This window comes from Cyclopterus lumpus, chromosome 14 (genome assembly GCF_009769545.1).
Source record: "Cyclopterus lumpus isolate fCycLum1 chromosome 14, fCycLum1.pri, whole genome shotgun sequence".
Classification (NCBI taxonomy): Eukaryota; Metazoa; Chordata; class Actinopteri; order Perciformes; family Cyclopteridae; genus Cyclopterus; species Cyclopterus lumpus.
The window spans coordinates 1,949,111-1,966,411 of record NC_046979.1 but is presented as its reverse complement, the minus strand read 5'-3'; the positions used below and the strand labels follow the sequence as shown (position 1 = coordinate 1,966,411).

General features: G+C 44.9%; 1 protein-coding gene across 3 annotated transcripts in view; it reads right to left on the bottom strand.

Moving 5' to 3' along the window:
- The window catches only part of rapgef6 (Rap guanine nucleotide exchange factor (GEF) 6), a 113,251-nt gene that overhangs the window by 38,340 nt on the left and 57,610 nt on the right, over nucleotides 1-17,301 (bottom strand). For all 3 annotated transcript variants that reach the window (XR_004611027.1, XR_004611028.1, XM_034549748.1), the window contains exon 7: nucleotides 176-307. Coding sequence is in view for 1 of the 3 variants with exons in the window: in XM_034549748.1 (XP_034405639.1) it covers nucleotides 176-307 (132 nt within the window). In the remaining 2 variants the exon portion in view is untranslated. The remainder of the gene's footprint in view (nucleotides 1-175; nucleotides 308-17,301) is intronic.

Here is a 17,301-nt window from a genome sequence, read left to right as displayed (position 1 = left end):
TTATAATAAAATACAACCTTTAAAATATGTAACAGAGGAAAATAAAATAGCAAAGTGAAATAATTAAGTAAAAACATGATTATACATTATGATATTAATAATCCCCCAAAGTGCATTCACGTGTGCACGTATTAATGGTGCAGTCTGAATGAGGAACGGTGAGAAGAGTGCCCACCTGGTAAATGTCCGAGAGGCTGCTGCTCCCCGAGTCGCTGGCGATGCTGCATCCTGATTGGCTGGGAGCCATGTGCATCACCTGCTGATGGGCGTGGTCCGTCAGGTGCATCTTATTGAGGTCGGCAGGAAGCTGTTTCAGACAGACAGGAAGTGGTATAAAGACGGAATGAGAAGAAGAAGGAGAAAAAAAAACAGAGAAGAGGATGTGAGTTCAACGTGAGTCACACACACACACACACACACACACACACACACACACAGGTATGACTTCTGACGGAGGAAGTGGGCGGATGCTTTTACATTTTTTGACCTCAGCGAAACCCACGAAGCAGTAAATTCTGAAAAGACGACGACGTTCCGCGTTACTCGCCGAATGAAGAACACTTTGTTTACGTCACCACGAGAAGACAACCGGAGAGGATTCATTTGCTTTATATTCCGTTGCCACTTTGAGAACCCGAAAACGGATTCAGAGACAAGAGACAAAGACTTTTAAAAACAACAACAACAACAACAGAGATGTAGACAAACAGAAACCAACAAACACCAGCTGATTACGTAACCTTTAAGCTGCTGTCACACAACCGTCCAGCGTGTTAAACCAAGAAGACTAATTACTGTCACGTTCAAGCCGATCAAACAGGAAAGCTGGGTTAGCGATGAGAGGGCTGGAACATTTACATTTATATTCATTCACATGTGCAAGCTGCTGGAGCCGGGCTGGTTCTGATCCCTGACACCCGGGCCGGGTGAGGGTTTGCTCGGTCGTTAGTGTTTTAGTGGATTAATGTAAAAAGAGTGAGACCGGGGTCTGAATGTTTACTTACTATTATGAAGTTCTACGTCTTTTAAAAAAAAAAAATCACACTCATCAAAAATCATCAAATCCCGGTGTGTGAAACTCTCTTAATTAATGGACTGATTTTCACGGTGATGGGGGGGGGGGGGGTGTTCCTACGAAAGAATCCCCGAACACAATGAAAGCCGGATTAAGGTCCTACCAAAGGAGAGAAGAGCCTCCAACGAAGCACCTTCATTCAATGTGTGCGAGCGGGTCGACCGAAGGTCACGTCCAAGTGTTACTCCTAAAGGTCGGCGAGGTTTTAACGGAACTGGTCCGCTAGAGGAAGATGACGCTGCAAACCATATTTAGAGAAGTTTACCAGCGTAGAAGTCAAGACCTCTTCAAACCGATGAGAATGATCCACATTCACATAAAAACCAGCCTCAGAAACCAAGACCCTCTTTGAGCGCCATGGATACCGTAGGTGTGTGATCTACCTGTGGGAACGACCCTTTGTTTCCAACGAGCCGCCACAGTAATTAATAAATAAATCAGGCAGTCTAGCGGATACCCCCTGCCGTTGGGGACTTGACTGGTCTTGAAAGTAAAATCCAGAGTCCCCTTCGTCCGAGACCAAAACAAAGACGGTCCACCTTAGACCTTTAAGAAGTGGACTTTAGACCCAGACCGGGCAGCTGGGTCTCGTAGCTCCTTCTGCTCTGGAGGGCTCCTGATCCCTGAGCCCTCTGATCCTCCAGTCTTACCAGTTTGGATCGGGCCGCCGCCAGCGTGAGAGACGAAGTCCTCCTGCGACACGGTGCCGAGCCGCAGCACGCCTCCTCCATCGCCATCCCAACACACCAACACACACCAACACTCACGCCAACATGCAAAGACCCGCCGAGCCAGACCGGATCTCTGAAGCTAGCTGCCAACATGCAATATTAAAGACGTGGAGTCTGGGGGGGGGGGCGCCCCCTCAGTACTCTCTTCTAATAGGCCTGTTGTACTGTGCGACCCCATCAGCACTTAAACCCCCCCCCCTCCCCTGTTCCCCAAGCCCACAGGGAAACACAGTACTGAGGGGCGGGGCCTAAGAAGTTCAATGGCTTGTTCTTAATGTGCAGCGAGGAGGAACACTGGGTTTAATGTACACAGACATTTATTTTCCTTGATTCCACGATTGCATGAAGGTTTCATTTGGCCATTTTCTTAACGTGAGGACTCCAGGATGATTAGCAACTCTCTACGACACGAGCTAATGGGGAACTAATAAAATAGATGTGTGTCCGTGTGTCGACGGCCGCCTTCTGAACAAGAACCGAGAGAGCAGACTCGACCCGGAAGACGAAAAAAAGCGAAAAAGTGAAAGTGAAAGCAATTCGGAGACTTGACCTGTTATGGCTGCACTGATGATCATTTACGGCTCAAATCTGCCTTAATTGAGTCGAGCTTCAGTGTAAAAAACTTAAAAGTTTTGATCTTTAAACATGAACGCTTCCCCGCCCTTATCGAAGCAATGCAGTGCGCCGCGTACATATTAGCACGTTTTTCAAAGTTACACTTACACGGCATGACTCTGTCCACGGACTCTCACACCTCAGTTTCAATGTGACAAAAAGGAGGATTTAAGTGAAATCCATTTCCCATTAAGAAGGGCAGTGTAATGAATTGTGCGTTTTCACTTATTGAACCGCGGGGCGACGCCTAATCCTCCACCGTTTGTGTTATGGACGAAACCGCACACACACACACACACACACATCTAAAATTGTACCCAAAGAACGAGGATCCCGAAAGGCATCGTCCTCTAAAAAGGTACCCAAAGAACGAGGATCCCGAAAGGCATCGTCCTCTAAAAAGGTACCCAAAGAACGGGGATCCCGAAAGGCATCGTCCTCTAAAAGGTACCCAAAGAACGGGGATCCCGAAAGGCATCGTCCTCTAAAAGGTACCCAAAGAACGAGGATCCCGAAAGGCATCGTCTTCTAAAAAGGTACCCAAAGAACGAGGATCCCGAAAGGCATCGTCTTCTAAAAGGTACCCAAAGAACGAGGATCCCGAAAGGCATCGTCCTCTAAAAAGGTACCCAAAGAACGAGGATCCCGAAAGGCATCGTCTTCTAAAAGGTACACAAAGAACGAGGATCCCGAAAGGCATCGTCTTCTAAAAGGTACCCAAAGAACGAGGATCCCGAAAGGCATCGTCTTCTAAAAAGGTACCCAAAGAACGAGGATCCCGAAAGGCATCGTCTTCTAAAAGGTACCCAAAGAACGAGGATCCCGAAAGGCATCGTCTTCTAAAAAGGTACCCAAAGAACGAGGATCCCGAAAGGCATCAAATTGCATTATTAAAAAGCCAGATTTCTATTGGCTGTGAGTTGCTGATTCTGATAATGAAGAGCCCCGTGAACCAAAGAGGGTGTACAGGAAGTAAGGGAAAAGTCATTTGGAGGAAGACCTTTTCAGACGTATAACATGTGACATCTCGCTTGTTACAGCATTGACTCTGTGTCATCCAGATGAGTGATGACTTTTACATTGATGTTCATCTTCATTCAGATTATGACAGCACATTAAAGGAAAAAGTTATAAACATCGAGAGTTTCCTGTTCTCCCGCAAGCAAGAACCACTGATTCCATCATTTTCTGATTCTGTCATCTTTTGCTTTTCTTTGTTGGATTTATTTCCTAACTGAGAAAAAAAGACATCAGGGATGAGCTCCTGGTCATGAATGAGAGAGGAAACGTATGAAATAAGGTTTTCAAACGTATGAAATAAGGTCTTTAAACGTATGAAATAAGGTTTTCAAACGTATGAAATAAGATGAGGTCTTTAAACGTATAAAATAAGGTCTTTAAATGTATGAAATAAGGTCTTTAAATGTAAATGTATGAAATAAGGTCTTTAAACGTATGAAATAAGGTCTTTAAATGTATGAAATAAGGTCTTTAAACGTATGAAATAAGGTCTTTAAATGTAAATGTATGAAATAAGGTCTTTAAACGTATGGAATAAGGTTTTCAAACGTATGAAATAAGGTCTTTAAACATATGAAATAAGGTCTTTAAACGTATGAAATAAGGTCTTTAAACACAGGGAGTTAATGAGTTTCTGAGTGTATGAGGGAGGGAAGGATGGAAGGGGGGGGTGAATAATCGTGGTGGTCTCGTGGCTCCCATTCACACCACAGACTTAATCCTGCTCTAAGCCTCCTCTTTTCGGAGGGGGGGGGGGGGGTTAGGGGGTCTCCCATTCTCCTCATGCATTAAGGATGAGAGTTAGGAGATTAATTATAAATGTGGGGAGGCTCCTTCAGCTGTACAATCCCATCATGTCAACGAGAGGGCACGGACTCTAAATGTTGCGTCGCAGTCGAACGGACCCCGATCCCTACGAGTCCAGATCGACTCCAGAGACCCGAACCCATCACCTGTTATAATACAGGTGAGGAGAGAGAGTCAGACAGAGATGCTGCAGGCGAAAATCCACAAGGAACCAGCCTGAAGCTGTCAGAACATCACGTTGTTACCATAGACCATAAGAACACTCAAGGGTTGAAGACTCCAGTACGTCATTTCGGCCATCTTGTTTTGTTTTTTTTGCAACCAGAAGTGAGACTCCCAGACGACCTGTCAATCACAAGGCAGCCCCGCCCTAAAGAATACCCTGCTTTATGGTCTATATGCGTGCGTGCGTGAGCTGGGGGAAAAGGGAAGACGTAATGAGCTGAGCCTCAAATCGGAGGTGACAACTGCAAAGGCAGAGAGAGAGAGAGAGAGAGAGAGAGAGAGAGAGAGAGAGAGAGAGAGAGAGAGAAGGAGAGAGGGAGAGAGAGAGAGACATCCCATATAAATATCTGTAAAACATCTTCACTGGTTGTGAGTGACAGGCGGCTGGCGAGCGTCCACCAGCTGTGCAGGACGGTGACAGACGGGATGCCGAATGGCGCCGCCCGAGGCCGGTGACTTTTAACCCAGTTGTCAGAGTGACGGAGGAGGAGAGGGATGGGGGGGGGGGGAAGGGGGGGGGGGGGGGGGTACAGCTGTGATTGTGCTGCGGCTGAAACCAGTAAAATAGTCGATTATTGATTATTAGACGATTCGATGTCGGCCTTGGACGGAAATGTACAAACGTGTGTGTTCGGGTTAGAAATAGAGGGAGCTTGATCGTGTACACTCAACTATTCATTTTGTTCTGTGTGTGTGTGTGTGTGTGTGTGTGTGTGTGTGTGTGTGTGTGTGTGTGTGTGTTACAGGAAGCTGCGAGGGGTCTCTGAGGGCCACGGCCAGGTCTGAGGATATGGGAGGGAAGGCTGAACACTTCAACACACACACACACACACACACACGGGAAATTAACGTTGTTTTCCTGAACTCACACGTTCATATTTTTTATTTTGTGTGCATTATCTTTCTAAAGCAAAACCATCGTTTGACGACAAAGAAGAATCCTGAATATTAATTGGAGATATGATTTGATAAACAGTCAAAAGCAGAGAAAATAAATACATATTGTTTTTCTTTTCACTGAATCAAATGTAGGTTTGTGTCATTCTGCCTTTTAAATGAAGAATAATTAATATTGTTTTCTTCTCTCTCTCTCTGATCGCCTCCATCTTGTATTTATAAACGCCCTTGAAGATTATCCAGGAACGTCTCTCTGGTTGTTAGAGGATCAATATCAGAGATAATGGGGGAATATCAGTGTGTGTGTGTGTGTGTGTGTGTGTGTGTGTGTGTGCGTGTGTGTGTGTGTGTGTGTGTGTGTGTGAGTGAGTGTACAGGTGGGGTCTCAGCTCGAGGAGTCGTTTACACGTATCATATGCATGTGCAAATTATGATGTCATGACCATTGTGTTTGTTGCATTTGTGTGTGTGTGTGCACAGACCGTGTGTGTGTGTGTGTGCACAGACTGTGTGTGTGTGTGTGTGTGTGTGTGTGTTCTTCTCATTCTAAAATGTCAGTAAAGATTCCTCAGGACTAAACTCGACTCTTTCATATCAACTGCAGCGTCGCTTTCATTAATTAATTTTTTTATTCATTAATTTATGTATTTATTTATTCATTCAATCATTTAGGTATTTATTCATTAATTAATGTATGTATTTATTAATTAATGTATTCATTCAATCATTTATGTATTATTAATTAATTAATGTATGTATTTATTAATTAATGTATTTATTTATTCATTCAATCATTTATGTATTATTCATTAATTAATATATGTATTTATTAATTAATGTATTCATTCAATCATTTATGTATTATTCATTAATTAATGTATGTATTTATTCATTTATGTATTTATTCATTCAATCATGTAGTTATTCATTCATTTATGTATTTATTCATTCATTCATTTATGTTTTTATTCATTAATTCATGTATTCGTTTAAGTATTTATTTATGTATTCATGCATTAATTTATGTATTTATTCATTAATTTATGTATTTATTTATTTATTCATTAATTAATTTTCAAAAGTTGAAGTGCGGTAAACGACTAAATAAGTAAAAAGACCTTTTCTGTCAGTGGATTGTTTCTATTGTTTCCATTTTTTATATTGTTTCCGTCGTGCATTTTATTTAAACGCATAAAATGAAAAACGATTGTGTCAAGATGTCCACGAGATCAGTTTTCATTTGATCAATAATTCCCTGGGGCTACTTATTGATCAGACAACACTGCCTCATAGTTATTAGGGGCGTGTCCATTAGCCGGGCGATGTCATTAACGATATATATCGCTACACGGCGTGTTTTTATATAAAATGATGTACATTATCACTTAATTAAAAAAACATGACAAATGAAAAGTATTTTCTCATTTAATTAAGAACTTAAGTGCAAAGTAAGCATAAATGTTTCGTGTGAAACTATGTATTAAAAAGAAAATAATAATAATCAGACTTATGGATTGTTTTAGTTTTTTCCACGAGCAGAATTCTTATCATTTGAATTACAAAAGGGGATGACCGTATTCTAAGAAATAAAAAATAAAATAAAATAAAAATGGAAGACACTTTTAGCAACAATGCATGGCCCAAATATTGATTTATGAGTTATGGGGGGAGGGGGGCTCGGCCTAATGCAACCGGTATCGATCTTTATCACCCTGACTTCCTGTTCATATGATATCCTAGAGCTCCTAAAAGCTCTCTCTCTCTCTCTCTCTCTCTCTCTCTCTCTCTCTCTCTCTCATATGATGGACAGCTACTACATGCCAACTGCAGCATTTTAAAAAATATATATTTGGCTTATTTCTTTTTTAGAGTTACAGTATTGTTTTAGTCTGCAATCATCATTATGGGGAGCATAATAGTAATCAGGGTAACGCACGTTTTCCAGGTTTAGAAAAAGACATTTCACCTTTTTAGAGAGTGTAAAATGTGTTTTGTTTATTGCAGAATTTAACAGAGGTGTTTCCAACCATTTGGGACCAAATCAAACCGTATATATATATATATATATATATATATATATATATATATATATATCTTTTCAATGTCACCATCATTTCTGGGTCGTTCTTTTTTTTTGCCAATTGCTCCTTCAATTAAACTGCAGCTGCATATCAGTCTGGTGATTACTGGAGGTTGATATCTTTATCCCTCAGAGTGACTTCTGAACGTGAACAAAAGTTTTATAATCAGAACTCGTGGAGGACAACGGGTGAACTGGTGAATAATTAATCTCCTCGCTGCTCTCGGTGTGTGTGTGTGTGTATATATATATATATATATATATATATATATATAGAGAGCGAGAGAGAGATGTTCAAACAGAAGATCAGTATCAAATGTATTCCCTCATTTAAACGTACTTTGCACCCAATAAAAATAAGTTAATGTCCTAAGCTGCATTCTCTCTCCTGACCACCAGGGGGCGACACCTCTGGTTGTATAGAAGTCTATGCTTCATGTGTTAAAGCTGCATTCTCTCTCCTGACCACCAGGGGGCGACTCCTCTGGTTGTATAGAAGTCTATGCTTCATGTGTTAAAGCTGCATTCTCTCTCCTGACCACCAGGGGGCGACTCCTCTGGTTGTATAGAAGTCTATGCTTCATGTGTTAAAGCTGCATTCTCTCTCCTGACCACCAGGGGGCGACTCCTCTGGTTGTATAGAAGTCTATGCTTCATGTGTTAAAGCTGCATTCTCTCTCCTGACCACCAGGGGGCGACTCCTCTGGTTGTATAGAAGTCTATGCTTCATGTGTTAAAGCTGCATTCTCTCTACTGACCACCAGGGGGCGACTCCTCTGGTTGTATAGAAGTCTATGCTTCATGTGTTAAAGCTGCATTCTCTCTCCTGACCACCAGGGGGCGACTCCTCTGGTTGTATAGAAGTCTATGCTTCATGTGTTAAAGCTGCATTATCTCTCCTGACCACCAGGGGGCGACTCCTCTGGTTGTATAGAAGTCTATGCTTCATGTGTTAAAGCTGCATTCTCTCTCCTGACCACCAGGGGGCGACTCCTCTGGTTGTATAGAAGTCTATATAAATGACTACTCTTGATTCATTCCCTCAGTAAACATTGTAAACATGAGTTTATGGTCTCAATCTCTAGTTTCAAGTCTTCTTCAGGTCATTTAGAATCAAACAGACCATAAAACAGGGTCAGAGTGGAACTCAAGTGCCAGCTGTGTTCTTCTACCCGTCCATCAGGTCTGACCTGCCTTGCCCTTCCTGCCTTGGCACTAAATCCATCAACCCAACGCCTCCATAGGTCCTTTACTATTCAACGCAGCACGAAGGCCACACAAACTGAACGTACCAAAGTTCAGCGAAGGCCCATTGATGGCTGAGGGAAGCAAAGGCAGCAGCAGCCCGAGTCTGGACCAGAGTCTGGACCCGAGTCTGGACCAGAGTCTGGACCCGAGTCTGGACCCGAGTCTGGACCCGAGTCTGGACCCGAGTCTGGACCCGAGTCTGGACCCGAGTCTGGACCTGCTGGAACACAGCAGCGGAAACGTAGGGGAGGTATTCTGCAGGTAAGTTACGTGCTCGCGTTATCTTGCTTCAACCCATGTGTGTTGACATTCAGCCTTTCACAAACAACAACGTCACTTATCTCTAAAGTATTGCTTCATCGTGTAAACACTTGAAGGAAAGGAAATAAGCTCTGAATCGGAGCAAGTGGCCGACTTTAAATCAACTTCTAGATGCAGTTTAAGTTCCTGGTCACACGAGACGGAGTGAAAGGCATCTGGAGGGTAAGGCGGACGTTATGAGTGCTGCTTGGTGCATAGAGGTTGGACCGGTGAGGATGCAGATGGTTCTAGAAGGAGTTGGCCTGATTCATAAGACAGGAAGCAGCAGATGAGTGAGGATGTGCAGCATCAGGCTGGCAACAACAACAACAGGCCCCATTATTGATGCTTTAATAATAGATGGGGGGGGGGGGGGGCATGAATAAGTAGTAGAGGAAGAGAAACAGATGAGAAAAGGAAAGAGGAACAACTTCCCTAAAAACAGAAAGAAGAGAGAGACGAAGGTAACGAAAGAAAGAAGGAAAAGACCAAAAAACAGGTTCCACACCGGCAAGGGGGAGGGTCCTAGGAACATTTTGACCAGCCTTCTAGCAAAGGGGAGGGTCCGAGGAACATTTTGACCAGCCTTCTAGCAAAGGGGAGGGTCCGAGGAACATTTTGACCAGCCTTCTAGCAAAGGGGAGGGTCCGAGGAACATTTTGACCAGCCTTCTAGCAAAGGGGAGGGTCCGAGACCAACCTTCTAGCAAAGGGGAGGGTCCGAGGAACATTTTGACCAGCCTTCTAGCAAAGGGGAGGGTCCGAGGAACATTTTGACCAGCCTTCTAGCAAAGGGGAGGGTCCGAGACCAACCTTCTAGCAAAGGGGAGGGTCCGAGGAACATTTTGACCAGCCTTCTAGCAAAGGGGAGGGTCCGAGGAACATTTTGACCAAGCTTCTAGCAAAGGGGAGGGTCCGAGACCAACCTTCTAGCAAAGGGGAGGGTCCGAGGAACATTTTGACCAACCTTTCAGCAAAGGGGAGGGGATTTAAAGGGACAGTTTACCCATAAACACAGTAAAACAATAAAAATATGTGGAAACCCTCTGACAGGCAGAGACCTTTTTAAAGTCCTGTGTTAGAGATGCAAATAAATCTGGGCCTCATAACTGCTCAGGGTGTCAGGAGGAAAAAGCAGCTCCACTGGCCTACATTTCCCCGGCATTTCAACATTCGGTCAAAGAAACCAAGATGGCGGTGGCCAAAACTCGCAGTCCACAAACCAGCGGGGTGACGTCACGATGAAACCGTCAACTCCTTATTTACACGTCTTTATTTTCAGCAACGACGACATCGAAAAAAATAAACAGTTTGCTTTCCATCGTGGTTCAGCCGGGAGGCTGTTGTGCAACAAGGCAGTAAAAAGCTGGTGAAACTAAGTGATTCACATGAATCAAACAACGGCGTCCTCGCTGCTTTGGGGCTCATTTGTTCTCTTTGATCTCCGACTAGTTTTAGAAAAAAGAAAAAAAAGAAGCAAAGCCTCCTGCCTGGTGGTACAGGTATGAAAAGTAGATCCTTTGGCTGTGAACCGTGAATAATACTCAAGCCACCTTTCCTTTTAAATCACACGGCGGCGTCTCTTCGGCGTCTCCTCGGCGTCTCCTCGGCGTCTCCTCGGCGTCTCCTCGGCGTCTCTTCGGCGTCTCCTCGGCGTCTCCTCGGCGTCTCTTCGGCGTCTCTTCGGCGTCTCTTCGGCGTCTCCTCGGCGTCTCTTTGGCGTCTCCTCGGCGTCTCTTTGGCGTCTCCTCGGCGTCTCTTTGGCATCTCTTCGTCTCCTCGGCGTCTCTTCGGCGTCTCTTCGGCGTCTCTTCGGCGTCTCTTCGGCGTCTCTTCGGCGTCTCTTTGGCATCTCTTCGTCTCCTCGGCGTCTCTTCGGCGTCTCTTCGGCGTCTCTTCGGCGTCTCTTTGGCGTCTCTTCGGCGTCTCTTCGGCGTCTCTTTGGCGTCTCTTCGTCTCCTCGGCATCTCTTTGGCGTCTCTTCGGCGTCTCTTTGGCGTCTCCTCGGCGTCTCTTTGGCATCTCTTCGTCTCCTCGGCGTCTCTTCGGCGTCTCTTTGGCGTCTCTTTGGCGTCTCTTCGTCTCCTCGGCGTCTCTTCGGCGTCTCTTCGGCGTCTCTTTGGCATCTCTTCGTCTCCTCGGCGTCTCTTTGGCGTCTCTTCGGCGTCTCCTCGGCGTCTCCTCGGCGTCTCTTCGGCGTCTCTTTGGCGTCTCCTCGGCGTCTCCTCGGCGTCTCTTCGGCGTCTCTTTGGCGTCTCCTCGGCGTCTCCTCGGCGTCTCTTCGGCGTCTCTTTGGCGTCTCCTCGGCATCTCTTTGGCGTCTCCTCGGCGTCTCCTCGGCGTCTCTTTGGCGTCTCCTCGGCGTCTCCTCGGCGTCTCTTTGGCGTCTCCTCGGCATCTCTTTGGCGTCTCCTCGGCGTCTCCTCGGCGTCTCTTTGGCGTCTCCTCGGCGTCTCCTCGGCGTCTCTTTGGCGTCTCCTCGGCATCTCTTTGGCGTCTCCTCGGCGTCTCCTCGGCGTCTCTTTGGCATCTCTTTGGCCTCCTTTCCTCATTCCCTCCTTCCTGGAGAGACCTGAATTAACTCCTAAGCCCTTTTTTTCCAGAGAGTTAAAATCCCTCCACGGACCACCCTCGACACCTCCGTCTTCCACTTCCCCGCTTTCTTTTTTAATTGCTACTGTACCTACAGACAGAGCACATGTTGCCTAATGGGAGGAGGAAGAGGAGCCCTTAATTAACCTTTGGCGGACCAATTAAAGCGTGGACTTCAAGTGAGGACGGTGACCCTTAAAGGAACGGCGTGCAGCATTCATGCAGCTCCATTGGCGGAAAAGTAAAACAACAGCCACGTTTCTACGGAAGCCCGGAGCGGACAAACTGAACGCTTGCTCCTTTCACATATTTACTTCCTCCATTTTCAATGTAATGGCTCCCAAAGAAGGCAAAGGGCCAGAAAGACGCCAGGCCGTTACGGTCTTGAAAAAGGGGGAGGGGCAAGCGGAGCGGGTTGGTCGCAATCTGCAACCTCGCCACCAAAAACCTGCACACTGTCCCTTTAAATACCAAATCAGCTTCACTTTATTTGTCTTATTCGATCATATAAATAGAACATTTTGGATTCATAATCTAACAAAATAAGAAAAAAGAAAGAAAGCTTTAGGAAATTGTAACGTCTCTTTTGTTTATTTATTTTTTTTACAAATTGACATATTAGATTATAATTAATTAAAAATTAATATTTAAATTTATTTTAAAAAAAGTCTGCCCTATCGAAATGTTTATTCTTTAAAATGTCCCGTATGATATCCTTATTTCCAAAACGTGCCAATTAATAATTTTCATGTGACACGACAATGTGGATAAAGTCGAGTGACTGAACAGCTTCTCCTCTTTCATCTCCATAAAAGACCATAACAAGTCATATTTCATGCAGCTGTTAATTACACCCGTCGTTAGCAGCCCACTGCTGCAGAGTCCTCAGATCAGGTGGATTACAGGCTTAAACCGACAGATTAGAGATGCAGCGCGACCGACACCGGGAAATAAATGACGTGTTTTATTATTTATTATACTATATATAAATCACCTGCTGGATTTACTTCCCGTTTAAAGTTGTTGTTTTTTTACCAATTTGTCGCCACATTAAAAAGGTTCAATTTGAAGTTCTCACCAAGTTGCTGGAGCACGATTTTTTTAAAATTCTTTGTAATAAATAAACGACTTCGTAAATGCACGTATTTAATCAACCGATCGTCGGATCGATGCCCAAAGCCCGCGGTATCTGCCGTCATTTATCGCCATGGTTACGACAACCTCATGGCCTGCAGAAATAACCAATTATGTCACTCAACAATGTGTTCATGAGTATTAATTATCGTCCCAAATGACATCTCATTCAAATTACCACCGTTATCAATCTCATGAAATAATAGCGCTCTATTTTCCATCCCGCGATCCCCCGGTTTGATCCCCAAGTTCGATCCCCCGGTACGATCCCCCCGGTTCGATTCCCCCGGTTCGATTCCCCAAGTTCGATTCCCCCGGTTCGATTCCCCAAGTTCGATTCCCCCGGTTTGATTCCCCCGGTTCGATTCCCCCGGTTCGATTCCCCCAAGTTCGATTCCCCCGGTTCGATCCCCCGGTTCGATCCCCCGGTTCGATTCCCCCGGTTCGATTCCCCCGGATCGATGCCAGAGTATTTTTAAAATATGATATACAGCCACAGGGGGGGGGGGGGGGGGGGGGGGGGGGGGGGGGGGGGGCTTCCAGCAGTGGTGACATCAGTGTCTACACAGGTGTGCATACGTAAACTTTTCACCTTTAACATCTATAAACATCCATAAAGGTCAATAAGCACCGAACACGCAGGTTCCTGTCACACAACGCACATCCACCGTCTGCAGAGTCCACCGCATCGCAATCCAAGACACAGTAAATATTCCTCATTTGCATATAAATCCATTTTCTCTCATCCACACACCCTCCTCTCTCTCTCTCGCTCTGCCTCAGTCACACAGAGAGAGAAGGAGAGAGAGAGAGAGAGAGAGAGAGAGAGAGAGAGAGAGAGAGAGAAGGAGAGGCAGAGAGAGAGAGAGAGAGAGAGAGAGACACAGCAGCATCCTAAACCTGAGGCACTGGCCAGAAAAAAGGGATTACGACATCGCTTACTTTGGAGGACCACGGCTGCAAGCAGTTGGCATAGCAACGGACCAGGAAAGCCATTTTTTCCACTGGAGGGGGGGGTGGGCTTTCCCTCGTTCGCCGAGAGACGAAGTAAAAAATGAAATGCAATAAGTAAAAAGAGAGGAGGAGGACGAGGGGTCTGCAAGAGGAAGAAGAGATTTAAAGTCGAGGAAGATCCATCCAGACGTCGTTCTTCCTCTCCGCTACGCATGCATTCAGAGAGCTTTACTCACTCATGAAATGCAAATCTTATGAATATATATATATATTTTTTAAAAGGTCCCAGAGCAGGAAGCGGCGTTTCCAAAAGAAAGAAAAAAAAAAAGCAACTTAAAATCCAAAAATACAGTCGATTTCTCTTTTTTTAGTTTCAAGTTAAATTTAGAAAGTCTTCTTCTAGATTCCCTGAAAGATGAGCCGGCGCTGGAGGGGAAAGAGGTGCTTGCCTGAGCATCTGCAGCCCCCCAAGGAAGAAGCCTCCAAGTCCTCCAAACAAGTCTGGATCCCTCTCCACCTCCTCTTCTCCACCTCCTTTCTCCGTTTCTTTGCAACTCTTTATCTTTCTACAGGGCTCCAGCGGTGCAGCTCCATGGCGAGTGGGTGGGTGTGGTGGTGGTGGTGGTAAGGGGGGGGGTCCTGCTCCCCTTAAACCCCGGTTGTCAAGCGTCCTCCTCCCTGTTTTTAATCCCTCATCACACCTCACGCCGGTGTTCTTCCTCCCTCGCTCCTCGAGCCGCCGCGTAAAGGACGCTGCGCTGTGGAGAGCCAGCTGCTAATGGGGAGCGCTGGAGAGAGCGAGGGAGGAGGGAGGAGGGAGGAGGGAGGAGGAGAATCCAGCTGAAAAAGAATGACATCACCTGTGCAGCGAGCAGTGGAGAGAGAGAGAGAGAGAGAGAGAGAGAGAGAGAGAGAGAGAGAGAGGATGGGAGGAGGCGTGGATGACGCGAGATCAAGCGTGAGGGAAACTGCATTAGATGGATTGGACGAGAGAGAGAGAGAGAGAGAGAGAGAGAGAGAGAGAGAGAGAGAGAGAGAGAGAGAGAGAGAGAGAGAGAGAGAGAGAGAGAGAGAGAGAGCATCTTTATTGATCTGCTGGTAACATAAAGCTAACCCTAACCCCCCCCCCCTCCCACACACACACACACACACACCACTCTGTGAGAGCGTGCCGCATAAATCACAAAAAGGGGGGGGGGGGGGGGGGGGGGGCTCCGTCAGATACAAAGACAGACGCTGGATGTGGAAACACAATAGAGACGAGGCGATAATAGGCTCCTCCCCCCCTCGTCTGGTGGATTTGCAGCACAGTATATGTGGATTTAATAAAATCAATCACAGTATATATATATATATATATATATATATATATGTATATATATAAATAAATATATATATTTAAATTTTGTATATATATATATATATATTTTCATAGATTTTTATATGTATATATATAAATAAATATATATATTTAAATTTTGTATATATATATATATATATATATATTCATAGATTTTTATATGTATATTTATAAATAAATATATATATTTACATTTTTTATATATATATATATATAAATATATATACACATACATATTTATATTTATATATATTGAAAAGCTGTAAGAGGGCGAACTGACATGGTGAAAAAGGTTACTTGAAATCCATTTTCTTTTCTTTTTTTTATGTTTAAAAGCTTATTTTTCCCAAATAAATTCCTAATGGGAATCCAAATAGTAAAACCGTGAACTCGCAAAGTTATTTTTTTCTTTTACTTTTCCAGCTCGTTTTAAGGCATTAATTATTAGTCGATAAAAAAAGTACATTTTAAATCATAAATAAGTACGTTAAAAACATCTCACTTTTTTATTTATGCTTCTAACTTTTATTAAATATAATTCATGCTGAATTATTTACCGCTTCAGCTTTAAGTCGCACCAACAAAAACCTTCTAATACGAACGGCGAGTCCCTCTCCCTCTTTCTGCATTCAGAGAGGAAGAGGAGAGAGGAAGAGGAGAGAGGAAGAGGAGGGTTGGGATCTCCTGTTACCAGCTCCTTCTCCTCCTTTCATCCCCTCCTCCTCTCCTCCTTCATCACAGTCGCCCTCAAATTATCACTTTTCCCTTTTCCTTCTGTTCTGGTTTTCTTTAAAGATCTTTTCTTATCAGCTGTTCATCTCTCCATCTCTCTCTCTCTCTCTTTCTGCTACATTATGTCTCACCCCCTCCATTCTCTCTCCTATATGTGTGTGTGTGTGAGGAAAGGCACAGAAACACACACACACACACACACACACACCCTCGACTAGGGATGACATCATCCTTTTACTCCGCAGCCAATCGGATGCAAGCACATGGAGCTCTGCCTTCAGAGGAGTGTTATGTACACAAGAGACTCAGAGAGAGAGAGAGAGATGGAGGGACAGGGAGAGATGGAGAGAGAGAGAGATGGAGAGACAGGGAGAGATGGAGGGACAGGGAGAGATGGAGAGGGAGAGAGGGAGAGATGGAGAGAGAGGGATGGAGAGATAGACAGACAGACAGGTAGATAGACAGATAGATAGATAGATAGATAGATAGATAGACAGGTAGAGAGAGACAGGTAGATAGAGAGAAAGGTAGATGTAGAGAGAGAGACAGGTAGATAGATAGATAGATAGATAGATAGATAGACTGGTAGAGAGAGAGACAGGTAGGTCGATAGACAGGTAGGTCGATAGACAGGTAGGTAGATAAACAGGTAGGTAGAGAGACAGGTAAAGCAGAGGATGCTTTAGGGGCGGGGCTACAAGGTGATTGACAGGTCTCTACCACGGTGTCGTCCTGTGAGAACAGCTCGTTGTGCTTCGCTCCTCCATCTCCGTCACAAAAAAGATGGCGACGGCCAAAATGCCAAAACCTGAGGTCCACGGACATCAATGGATGACTGTACGTCCACTTCCTGTACGTCCACTTCCTGTACGTCCACTTCCTGTACGTCCACTTCCTGTACGTCGTGAACTTTTGACCTTTGAGATCTGAACCTTTTCTGGTTGTTTTTTGCGGTTCCATATTTTTTCCGTAGATTGATTGATTGATGGTAGAACGACTAAAAACAACTCGTCGGCCTCCTCTTGAGATCCTTTCCTCCACCACGTCGTCCAATGGCCGACCTCCCTCGCTCTCCTGTCTTAACCCTGCCTCTCTCACCCATCCTTCCATTACCCCCCCCCCCCTCCCCCGTCTGACCTTCCCACGACCTTGACCTGGTCCAACCCCCCTCCCACTCATCTTTCCCTTCCAATCTATTGATTTCATAACTTCGCTCGTCTCCTTATCGTTCATGCAAACCTCTCTTTCTGAAGACCAATTCCTTAATTACCAAAACATTCACTCCACATTTGCATGAAAGAAACTAGAAATAATCACTAAATATTATTAATTATAGCGGTAAGCATTTAGCCCTTTGTGAAAACTGACTTCCTTATTCACTTCCTCTCCCCAACCCCCACACTTATTCCTGGATCCTCATCTCTCCCTGGGGGCCCCCCCCGCTTGGTCTAGCAGGTCCCTCCATGTCCCTTCATGTCCCTCCAGGTCCCTTCATGTCCCTCCAGGTCCCTTCATGTCCCTCCAGGTCCCTT